Raw genomic sequence first — 11,671 nt, forward strand, 5'->3', positions numbered from 1 at the left:
CATTCTGCTCATCATTTCTTATAGCACAATGGTGTTACATTATAATCTCATCCCACAATTTGTTCATATTATGATTTTCCTGCATCACTCTAATTTCTCTTTCCATTTTTTACTATACCTCTCTTTTTTTTTTTTTGCGGGGCAATGGGGGTTAAGTGACTTGCCCAGGGTCACACAGCTAGTAAGTGTCAAGTGTCTGAGGCCGGATTTGAACTCAGGTACTCCTGAATCCAGGGCCGGTGCTTTATCCACTGTGCCCCCTAGCCGCCCCCTATACCTCTCTTACTTTATTTTCTAAATCCCTCTTGAGCACTTCTATGGCCTTCTATTTTTTTGGGAAGCTTTGGATGTAGGAGCTTTGACTTTGTTATCTTTTTGTGAGGGTGTATTTTGATCTTCCTTGACACCATAGAAACTTTCTAGGGTCAACATTTTTTTCTATTTGCTCATTTTCCCAGCCTGTTTCTTGACTTTTAACTACTTAAAGTGGGTCCCTGCTTCCAGGATGCACTGTTCCAAGCTTCAGGGGGTCCAACGTGGTATGATTTAAGGAGAGGCATGTTTACCACTCCCCTGGCCTGTGTTCTGATCTGCAAGTAACCACAGGACTGCTTGCCCTCTACTCCAGAACAGAATCCTGTTCCACTGTATCTGCAAGCTCTGGTGTACTTGTGTTCCTCCCCTGCTTAGGCCACCACCCAAGATTGTGACCCATATCTGAGCATGGGCAAAACAACAGAGTCCTGCCTCAGCACTAGTAAAGAGACCCATGAAATCTCCCCCTGTCCAACTGCTTGACCCCTTCACTGTCTGTGGGCTGAAGTCCAGAAGCAGCTGTTGCTGTAGTTGATTCAAAGGCTCCTGAAGCCTGGCTCTCTGGGGCTGGGTCTGCGTTTCACTCTCAGGCTGGTACAACCGACCTTTCCTGCTGACCTTTTAAGTCATATTTGGCTGGAAAATGACCTCATCCCATCTTTTTGTGGGTTCTGTTGCTCCAGGAATTGTCATGACATTATTTGAAGGTATTTGGAGGGGTCTTGGGGAGAGCTCAATGAAGTCACTGACTTTCCTCTGCCATCTTGGCTCCTATATTTATACCAACTTCCTATATATCTTGGATATAATATAGAAGTATTATTCTTAATTATCATGTGCATTCTTTTTTCATTTTCCCCCCTTTTCTGCTTTACTAAAAACTCCTTGAGGAAAGGAACTATGTGTTATTCCTCTTTCTATCTCCTTTATGCCTGGCATCATGCTTTGAACATTGAAGGCATGCAATATACATTGAATGAATAAATGAATAAAGCAGCCTCCATATAAGAAGACTCTGCTTCAAGCTGAGAATTACAGAGAATATATAACCCTGTTTTGTTATTGAAGGGGAGATAATACACTACTACACAATTAACAGCCAACACCACCTTATCCTTCGCTATTATTGCCATAGGGTACCACAGTGCTCCTTTAGAATCATCCATTGGTGATGTTGAAGAAGTGATTCAGTACTCTGCATTTTTCTTGCTTAGCCAAGGCATTGTTTATTACTTGCACCTGCAAGGGAAAGAATAGGCTACAAACACATTAACATGTTATAGCCAAGATCTTCACTTAGTTAAACAATATTTGAATATTTTACCTTCTTTTGAAGTGAGTTAGGTAGATAAATAAGGTAAGTATCAACTTAGAAGATGTGTAGGTAACTAGTAACATATTAGCCGGTGTTTTTGCTGGATTATATACATTTTTTTTTTTTGCGGGCCAGTGGGGGTTAAGTGACTTGCCCAGGGTCACACAGCTAGTAAGTGTCAAATGTCTGAGGTCGGATTTGAACTCAGGTACTCCTGAATCCAGGGCCAGTGCTTTATCTATTGCGCCACCTACCCGCCCCATAAACATTTCTTAAAAAGGATAACTTTTACTTAGGTTTATGGTAGATTATTTCATAGTGATAGATATGCAAAAAGAGCATCAATAGATTTGTTTAAATATGCTCAGAAGAAAAAAATGCAGAATAGAAACACAAATAGGGCAGTTTTGTTATTACTTTGTTAAATATATCTGTATGTCTGCATATATGCTTCTTAAGAAATAAAATATGTAAGAAAAGTTCAGTTTCTTTTTTTTTTTTTCGGGGCAATGGGGGTTAAGTGATTTGCCCAGGGTCGCACAGCTAGTAAGTGTCAAGTGTCTGAGGCTGGATTTGAACTCAGGTACTCCTGACTCCAGGGCCGGTGCTTTATCCACTGCGCCACCTAGCCGCCCCCAAAGTTCAGTTTCATATAGAATCTTCTTTCTTTTTCTTCTTTGCATATTGAAATAATTGCTTTGAGGATTAAGTTTTCAAAAAATAAAATTAAACTTCAACAATAATAACAATCAGAATATGTATCAACAAGTTGAGCAAGGGAAAAGTTTACCAGGGGAAACATTTTTTATATACTTCTCTTTTAAGGTAGCAAGTTATATTATACCCATAGACCTTATCAGTAATGTCAAGTTTAGTAATAATAATGATAGTTAACATTTATGTAGCACTTACAATATGCCAAACATTGTGCTACATACTTTACAAATGTTATCTCATTTGGTCCTCACAATAATTCTGGGAGGTAGGTGCTATTATTACCCTGTATTACAGTTGAGGAAACTGAGGCAAACAAGAGGGTAATTGATTTGTCCAGGGACACATAGCTAGTAAGTAACTAAGGTTAGATTTGAACTCAGGTCTTCCTGACTCTAAACCCAGCACTTTATCTACTGCATTACCTAAATGCACCGTTTTATAGATGCGTAACATAACAATGTAAAGGCCTAGAATTCATATTCTCTAGAGATAAACCTCTGTTTGCCATCCCATTCTATATGATTGGTGTTTATGCTGATCAGAGGTAGCTTTCTTGTCAGTTTGTTTATGCATAATCTGAAGCTGCAGCTTGTTCAAAAGTTGTCACTTAAAGCCATGCCGTAGGAATATTAGATGAAGGAATAAACAGTGTTTAGCATTGAGAATAGAAGTCCTTTTAGGGGGATTGGGGGGGGGAGAGAAATGTAAGTCATGATAAAGTTAATTAGAATTTGGGGAGCTATGTGGAAAAGAAATTAGATTTATTTTGTATATTAGAGGGTGGAACAATGGGTAGAAATTATTGAGAGAGAGATTTTGCTTCCATACATAAGGACAAAATTACTAGTGATTAGAGCTGCCTAAAAATAGAAAGGGTTTGTTTATTCTGTGGTGAGTTCCTCATCACTGGAGGTCTTTGAGCAGAACCTGCAATGCATGCTTGCTGGAGATATTTTTGAATGGCTTCATGAAATGGACAGTGGCTATATGAGATAATTTCTAAAGCTTTGTCTGACTCTGGAATTCTATCATTCCCTAAATAATAGCTTTGAAAGTTTCTTTAAAAATCACTGGAGTATATGGTAGGAATAACAGGTGTGTGATCTGCAGATCAGACTTGCTCTCAACCATTCCTGGAATGGATTTGAATATCTGTGTAGTGGTTCAATGAACTGTTAAAATCTAAAACTATGGAGGAGGGAGATACTTTAAACTCTTCTCAAAGCCACCAGAGACTTGCGTGTTTAAATGGGAGCAAGGAGAATAATGTTTTTTTCCCTTTGAGCAGGAGCAGAATAGTTTTGGGCCTGGCTTCTCTACCATATTGCTAGCAGTAAATGTAGGGTATACATGTTTCCTGATATTCTCCTGGGAGCCCAGCTAAGAACTTTTATCTATCACTTTTCTATCCCTCTCTAACAGTCACAGAGAAATTCACTGGAAATGGAGTAAGTATAAAGAATTCCTATAGAAATAGAATTTTTTTTGATTCAGGTACAGACTTTTTTAAAATTTGTGGGGCAATAGGGGTTAATTGACTTGCCTGGGGTCACAGAGCTAGTAAGTGTCAAGTGTCTGAGGCCGGATTTGAACTCAGGTCCTCCTGAATCCAGGGCTGGTGCTTTACCACTGCACCACCTAGCTGCCCCCAGGTACAGACTTAAGGAAAAAAGGAGGAAGGAGACAAAAGATGCTTTCACCTCTTCTTCCCTGGGGGATGTACAATCTTGTGCAGCAAAAAGTTTGAGTATAAAGTTAAACCTCAAAGGAGCTTCACAGTCCAGAGTGTAAACACTACCAATAATCTCTATTCCCTCTGCTTTAATATGGATATCCTTTGGGAGTGTCTGTTAGTGCAGTTTTGAGGTCTCTGAGATCTTCATACTACAATTAAATTTCTTTGCATCCTATCAGTTGTTGACTCTAGCAACATGACTAGTTTTGTTTCATTTCCTGAAGCTGGAGAGAACCTTCTGTGCCTTTGCCTAGTCTGAAATTGTGGCTATTCTATCAGAAATTCTCCCCAAACTGCATGAATGAGGTCCATGGTCCAGGAATCTCAGCTAGAAACAGAACATAATATTCTGTTACCATCACATCATTAAAACCATGGAAAAACTTTGGGACTCTGTGAGGAAAGATTAAAAAAGGCCCAATGCTGACATCTTCAGGTAGAAGTAAGGTGGGTTTCAGACTAATTCCCTATCTTTCTCCTTCTAAACCCATATTGTGAGATCCTACAGCACTGAAAAAAGGCAGGAGGAACTGCTTAGATTGTGTTATTTAATGGGTTATGGTAGATCAAGTTCTGAAGACTCTATGGAGAGAGATCCAAGCTTCCCTTTTTGACTTTTTAATCACAGAGCAACTCATATACTGTTTCCTTTTCTCCAAAATGGTGCCACAGCTTTTGGTCCCCACTCTAGTAGAGTCAAGCATAAGAGAGGTGATGAGCTCTGGGTAGAGTCTCACCACTTTACAGTAGCTGGACTGGAAGGGTACCATTGTCTCTTCAATTAGTGATCTAGCATCCTAAGACCTCATTCTGGAGTCAGGCTTATCTCCTTTTTTTTTTTTTTAACAATTTGTCTCAAAAAATTTGTTACAGAGAATAATTAGAGTCACTGGTTATCTTGGTGGTAGCCATAGTAGACCCAATAGAGGGGCAGATGGGATCTGAGCAGTGGTGTACTTGTATAAGTTTAACAACCAGTTCTCTAAAAAGTAGCCAGGACACACTTTAAAGTTTAATCTGCATTATTAACACTTTCTTCATCATTTTCTTAAACCTAGACAGTCAACAAGAGAATGAATCAAGTCTTGATTTCTAACTCTTGCCCATTTCTGATGTGTTAATGTTCACACTGAAAATTTAACAATAAGTTCTGGTGATCTGGTTCAAGCTGATTCTAGTATAACCCATTTCCAAGATTGATTTCTCTTCTTGTAAATGGACAATAGAGCGAGAGACAACTAGGCAACTCTCTTATGTGATCTTTTTTCTCTCCACAGATTCTTCTCTGAGGAGAATGGGCACAGGAAATGACACCTCAGACACAGACACCTCAGTTTCTGAATTTATCCTTGTTGGTTTAACAGACGAACCAGAGCTCCAGCTCCCTCTCTTCTTCCTGTTCCTTGGGATATATGTAGTCACTGTGGTGGGGAACCTGGGCTTGATTGTTTTGATTGGTCTTAATTCTCATCTTCATACCCCCATGTACTATTTCCTCTTCAATCTGTCCTTTGTAGATCTCTGTTACTCCTCATCTATTATTCCTAAGATGCTTGTGAACTTTGCGTCAGAGAAAAATATCATCTCCTATTCAGGGTGCATGGCTCAGTTATTTTTCTTTTGTTTCTTTGTAGTTTCAGAGTCCTTCCTTCTGTCAGCCATGGCGTATGATCGTTATGTTGCTATCTGTAAGCCACTGCTTTACAACATCACTATGTCCTATCAGGTCTGCTCTCTGCTAGCATTTAGTGCCTATGTGATGGGATTTTCTGGTGCCATGCCCCACACAGGAAGCATGCTGAGACTGTCTTTTTGCAGCAACAACATCATCAATCACTATATGTGTGACATACTCCCTCTCCTGGAGCTCTCCTGTACTAGCACCTATATCAATGAGTTGGTTGTTTTCATTGTTGTGGGCATTGACATTGGAGTCCCCACTGTCACCATCTTTATCTCTTATGCTTTAATACTTTCTAGCATTCTCCATATTAGCTCCACAGAGGGCAGGTCCAAAGCCTTCAGCACCTGCAGCTCCCATATAATTGCTGTTTCTCTTTTTTTTGGGTCTGGTGCTTTCATGTACCTCAAACCTTCTTCTCTTCTATCCATGAGCCAAGGGAAAGTATCCTCTGTTTTCTACACCATTGTGGTGCCCATGCTGAACCCCCTGATCTACAGCCTGAGGAACAAGGATGTAAAATTGGCCATGAGGAAAATCCTAAGCAGGAGAATATTCTGAATCAGGATTAGCGTCAACAAGGGGACTCAAGGTTCCATTTTCTTTACTGGAAATCTTTTGTGGAGACTCTTAACTCAAATTCTTTTCCTTTACAGAGGAAGGGAACATCAGTCTCTACTCTCAAACAGGTCCATCTCTGCCTTAATTAATAGTAATAAGAACTAACATTTACATGACACTTATCATATACTAGAAACTGTGCTAAGAACTTTATAAATATTATCTCTGATACTCACAATGATTCTGAGAGGTAGGTGCTATTATTATCCGCATTTTATAGTTGAGGAAACTGAAGCAAAGAGAGGTGTAAGTGACTTGCCCATGATCACACAGCTAGTGAGTATCTGAAGTAAAATTTGGACTCAGGTCTTCCTGACTACAGGCCTGGCACTCTATCTACTGTGCCATATAGCTGTTCAAATTAAATTCTTATTTTATGAAAAGATTTTACAAAAATATTTTTTTAACAGTATGCTTCCCTAAAGGATTGAATTCTTACTCCAGTCCCCAAAAATGCATGCAACTCTTTAGAAAAAGGCCCATGTGAAAACATATCTCATACTTTGAAAGAAGTTTTTCTATGGGTTTCTTTCTATTTGTTGAAGACACCACCCTCCCAATTCTTTATTCTCTCTCATCAGGGAACTTGGCTAATTAAGTGGTATAGGAATAAATGATGGAAAGCAAATGAAGTGGAGGGGAAGGGGCTCAGAGGAGGTTCAGGGGGACTGTGTTGTTGTAAGAGCAGGCCCTCAATAAAATGTTGTCTTTGATACCAACAACCACTTCTGTTACTACAAAGGTGTGGTCTAGGGATAAGAATTGGCAGTTGTCATATTCTTCCCCTAAACATGTGTCTCTATCTTCTATTGCCCCCTTCCTTTGTGTTTTTCATTTGTCCATCAGAAGATCTTGTCCTTCAAATGAAAATCAGTAGGCAAAGTTCTCAAACTGGCAATACTCGAAGTTAGGGAATCCTGTTCAGGATATGTAATTCAAGGAAAGAGTAATTAGTACAAATTGCCACAGGACATGAAATTAGATGTTAAAAGACTGATTAACTGTGTTAGATTAGTTCTCACATACACTAGTACAAAATGAAACATTCAGACATTCATTTATACTTTTAGATGCTCCATTCTTATCTTTCTGGTGGTGACTTGATATGGAGAGTGGAGATGAGGATAAATCTTAGAGACATCACAGAGAAATGGGGGAGTTACAGAGCTTTCAATAGTGTCAGAAAAGTAAGGAGCATGGGGCACTGTGGGGTATAGAGAGAGCAGGTGGTGTCTTGTGCTGCATATGGGACATTCTCATGGGATGCTACCGTGACATGAGCTGCTGGAAGCAGCTGAATTGAGTGGCAGCTGATTGCACTGGTATTTCTGTTATGGTATTTAGGGAAGTCAGATAGTAGGAATGGGGCTAGTGCAACATCAATCAAACCAGGATTTGTCTCTTTCTCTCTCTGGGAGGAGTGTATGGCAAAAGAGAGTGGTGTGAATATAAGCAGAGAGGCCAATTATGACTAGGATATGGTGTGTAGCAGCTGCACCTTATGTCTTTCCCTTATGTCTGTCATTGGTTCATCAGAATATATCACTGTATGGGGTCCTGAGTATTTTTTCTCTTATGCCTTAATTGTGGTGACTGAAAGTGTTCACAGTGGGTCGTCCTCCTCTAAGGCCACACATGTCTTGACCAGGAATGGAAGAATAAGCAAAAGATGTCTATATGAAGTATACTTGCTAAGCTTACTCTTTCTCATCCCTAGAAAAGGGGATTCTTTACTGCAGGCATTGAGATATATCAAAGAACTTTTGTTGTATACAGGTTGCAATTTCCCTAGAATTCCATTTCACTGTGTATATTTTTAAAAAAGTTACCATAAGGAATTGTTCAAGGCTGGTGCAATCACAGCCTTATTTGAGACTTCTCTCTCCTTCTATGATATGCTATGCTATTCTCAGGCTGCGTGTGGAATTTTCCTTTGCCATAACTGTCTCAAACAGAGGGGGATCCTGCATCTTCAGTCATAATGTATTGTTCTAAGGCCTGGTGAGATTATTTCCTTGTCAGCTGAGTGATTTATTTTTTTCTTATTTGGTGTAGCCTTTAATCCTTTTAATTTCCTAGCAGTGCAGTAATTTTCACAGGTAGCTTTCAGTGGATGGGGCCCAGAACTGGAGAAGAAGAGGGAAAACAGACTAGATTTCTATTGGAGAATCTCACAGTTCTTTTATTCGCCCCAATATTCTCTCTAAAATATAGGCTCTTCTTTTAACATCAATATTATTTTGGTGATACTATATAGCTATGAGTCATGAAATATTATATTCTTACAAAGAATCACCCAAAAGACAATGGAGAGTACATGGTGGCCATGAGAAGTCTATAGCATATTACAAATGAGACATTCTTCAGAAGAAGCAATTCATAGAAACATATTACTGGGAAAAAAGATGAGATAGTCACATAGGGAGAGAAATGGGATAATCGATGGACAGCACACGTGCTCCATTAATATCCATATGATTTTAAGAAAATGAAAAGGCCTTCAGTGTGTTGAGCCCAGGTACTATATCAGCTTTTTGTCTTTCTAGTCCCAGCACTGAGAACAGTGCCTGGCACATAACAGGTCCTTGATAAATAATTCTTGACTGATTGATTGGAAGCACTTTCTATGCAACGATTTATGGGAGGACATGGGCAACAGTCTTACAAGTTTGGTAGGTGTGAATGGACAGACTTTGATCTGCATCATTGGAGGAAATTCCCAGATAATGAAACAGATTACTGGTGTTTCCATACAGACTAACAAATATGAATAGGATGATAATATTTCTTACTTTGCTAGAATTATGGCAGCTTTTAATTAGTTTCTTTAAAAAATTATTTTATTGATATAATTTTTGTTTTTAATTTTCAATCTTTTATTATGAGCTTGAGAAATATAAAAATGAATTTATATATAATATAAAATGTATTATATGTGAAACTATAAACATATTATATATAGATTATTTTTAAAATAATTACATTTGCCATGGTAGTGCCAACACTATCCTGCTTATCTGTTTCCCATCTGAACTTTCATCTACAATATTCTATATAGTGTATTTCATCACAAACATTTCTTTCTTTTCTTTTTTATTTTAATGAACATTTTTATTTAAAGTTTTGAGATCCAAATTCAATCTCTCCTTCCTTCCCTTCCCTCCCTCCTCCCTGAGGTAGTAAGCAATCAAATATGGTATACATATGCAATTATATAAAACATTACCATATTAGTAATTTTGTATAAGAAACAAAATAAAGAAAAGAAAAGAAAAGAAAAAAAGAAAGGCATACTTCAGTTTGTGTTCAATCAACATCAGTTCTTTCTTTGGAGGTAGATAGTATGCTTCATCATTAGTCCTTTGGAATTGTCTTGGATCATTGTATTGCTGAGAATAGTTAAGTCATTCACAATTCTTCATCAAACAATACTGCAGTCACTGTGCACAATGTCCTCCTGGTTCTGCTTACTTCAGTATACATCAATTTGTATAAGTCTTTCCAGGCTTTTCTGAAATAATCCTGTTTGTCATTTCTTATAGAACAATAATATTCCATCACAATCATATACCACAGTTTATTTAACCATTCCCCAATTGATGGTCATTCCTTTGATTTCCAATTCTTAGCCATCACAAAAAAAGAGCTGCTATAAATACTTTTGTAGAAATAGATCTTTTTTTCCCTCTTTTTGGGGATGTCTTTGGGATGTAAACCCAGCAGTGGTATTACTGGATCAAAGGGTATGCACAGTTTTATAGCCCTATATAGCATTTGATATCTTTGTAAAAGATCATATTCATGTATCCTCTAGGACTTACCCAGCAGGCAAAACGTCCGTCTCTTCAGATCAAGATGGTGATGCAGATATCTATTGTAGCATCAAGCCGATGACTCCAGAGTCTTAGAAAATGGTATTTCAATGCTGCAGGATTCAACAAATTTGGTTTAATGCATGATGACATACTTTATGAAGATGAAGATGTTAAAGAGGCCATTAGGAGGCTTCCAGAGAATCTGTACAATGATCGAATGTTTTATATCAAAAGAGCTCTGGACCTGACCATGAGGCAGCAGATCTTGCCTAAAAACCAGTGGAAAAAAATACGTAAAGGACAAATTATACCTTCAACTATATCTGAAGGAGGTTATATGCAAAAGAAAAGAGAAAGAAGAATGGAATAAGAAGTAATCATGTCAAAGGAATCTATCAATACATTAGTCCTCAAAATATTTTTAATAAGTATGATTGTGCAAAGTATGAGGTTAGCTAACCATTTGCAACTGTGTGCTACAAATTTATTTAATTTAAATAAATGACTATCATAGGGAAAAAAGATCATATTCATTACTGAACATATCCCTCTCCCATCTTCTATCCTGTAAGCCATTCCTTGTAACAAAAAAATAAACAAAATAGGAAAAAACAGTCCAGAAAAACTTACATCAAATGAAATGAGGATGACAGTATGCGGATATTTTATCCCCATAGTTCCCCACCTCTTTAAAGAAGGGAGGAAAATGCAGTTTCTTAACTCTTCTTCAGGTTCAAGATTCTTGGTTAGTATAATTACACAGTGTTTAGTTCCTTTTTCTTTTTTCTTTTTCTATTGCTGTGTCATATAAATTTTTCCTAGTTCTGCTTACTTAATTCTCCATCATTTCATGTCTTCCTATATTTTTATGAACACTTAATGTACTTATATATAGTCTTATATCTCAATAATATTCTATTATATTTATGTGTCATAATTTGTTTAGGTATTCTCCAAACAATAGGCATCTACTTTGTTTTTTATGATTTGTTGTACAAAAATTGCTGCTATAAATATTTTGATATTTACAGGACATTTTATCTTTGACCTTCTCATGGTTTATGCCTTAGCAGTGAGATCTCTTAGATCAAATGGTATAGACATTTTCAGTAATTAAGAGCATAATTCTAAATTACTTTCCTGAATGGTTGGATCCATTCACAGTTTCACTAATAGTGTATTATTGTTTCTATCTTATAGCTTTCTCCAACATTTACTATTTTGATATTTTTCCATTTTTGCCAATATGCTGAGTATGAGATGAAATCTCAGAGTTTAGGGGCTTCTTGCAGTTTGTCTATTTATTCATTCATTCATTCACTTATTTATCTATTCATTTATTCATTCCTCCATTCATCTATCTATCTATCTATCTATCTATCTGTCTGTCTGTCTGTCTGTCTGTCTGTCTGTCTGTCTGTCTGTCTGTCTATCTATCTATCTATCTGTTTGCAGGGCAATGAGGGTTAAGT

General features: G+C 37.6%; 1 protein-coding gene and 1 pseudogene across 3 annotated transcripts; both read left to right on the plus strand.

Moving 5' to 3' along the window:
• The first annotated feature begins 2,773 nt into the window (after nucleotides 1-2,773).
• LOC122751414 (olfactory receptor 145) lies at nucleotides 2,774-6,324 on the plus strand. 3 transcript variants are annotated; one of them, XM_043998462.1, is made up of 2 exons: nucleotides 2,774-2,780; nucleotides 5,408-6,324. In XM_043998462.1, the coding sequence occupies exons 1-2, from the start codon at nucleotides 2,774-2,776 to the stop codon at nucleotides 6,322-6,324; spliced, it is 924 nt and encodes a 307-aa protein (XP_043854397.1). The 3 variants fall into 3 exon arrangements, with proteins under 3 accessions (XP_043854397.1, XP_043854396.1, XP_043854398.1); XM_043998461.1 differs by lacking the exon at nucleotides 2,774-2,780 and adding an exon at nucleotides 4,380-4,395; XM_043998463.1 differs by lacking the exon at nucleotides 2,774-2,780 and having other exon boundaries at nucleotides 5,350-6,324.
• Nucleotides 6,325-10,239: 3,915 nt separating this feature from the next.
• Nucleotides 10,240-10,576, plus strand: LOC122751415 (annotated as a pseudogene).
• Nucleotides 10,577-11,671: the final 1,095 nt, after the last annotated feature.

The sequence above is a fragment of the Dromiciops gliroides genome, chromosome 3, assembly GCF_019393635.1.
Source record: "Dromiciops gliroides isolate mDroGli1 chromosome 3, mDroGli1.pri, whole genome shotgun sequence".
Taxonomy (NCBI): domain Eukaryota; kingdom Metazoa; phylum Chordata; class Mammalia; order Microbiotheria; family Microbiotheriidae; genus Dromiciops; species Dromiciops gliroides.

What these genes read in the sequence shown, in the direction of transcription:
- LOC122751414 (XM_043998463.1), top strand. Translation starts at nt 5,377, where the DNA reads ATGGGCACAGGAAATGACACCTCAGACACAGACACCTCAGTTTCTGAA.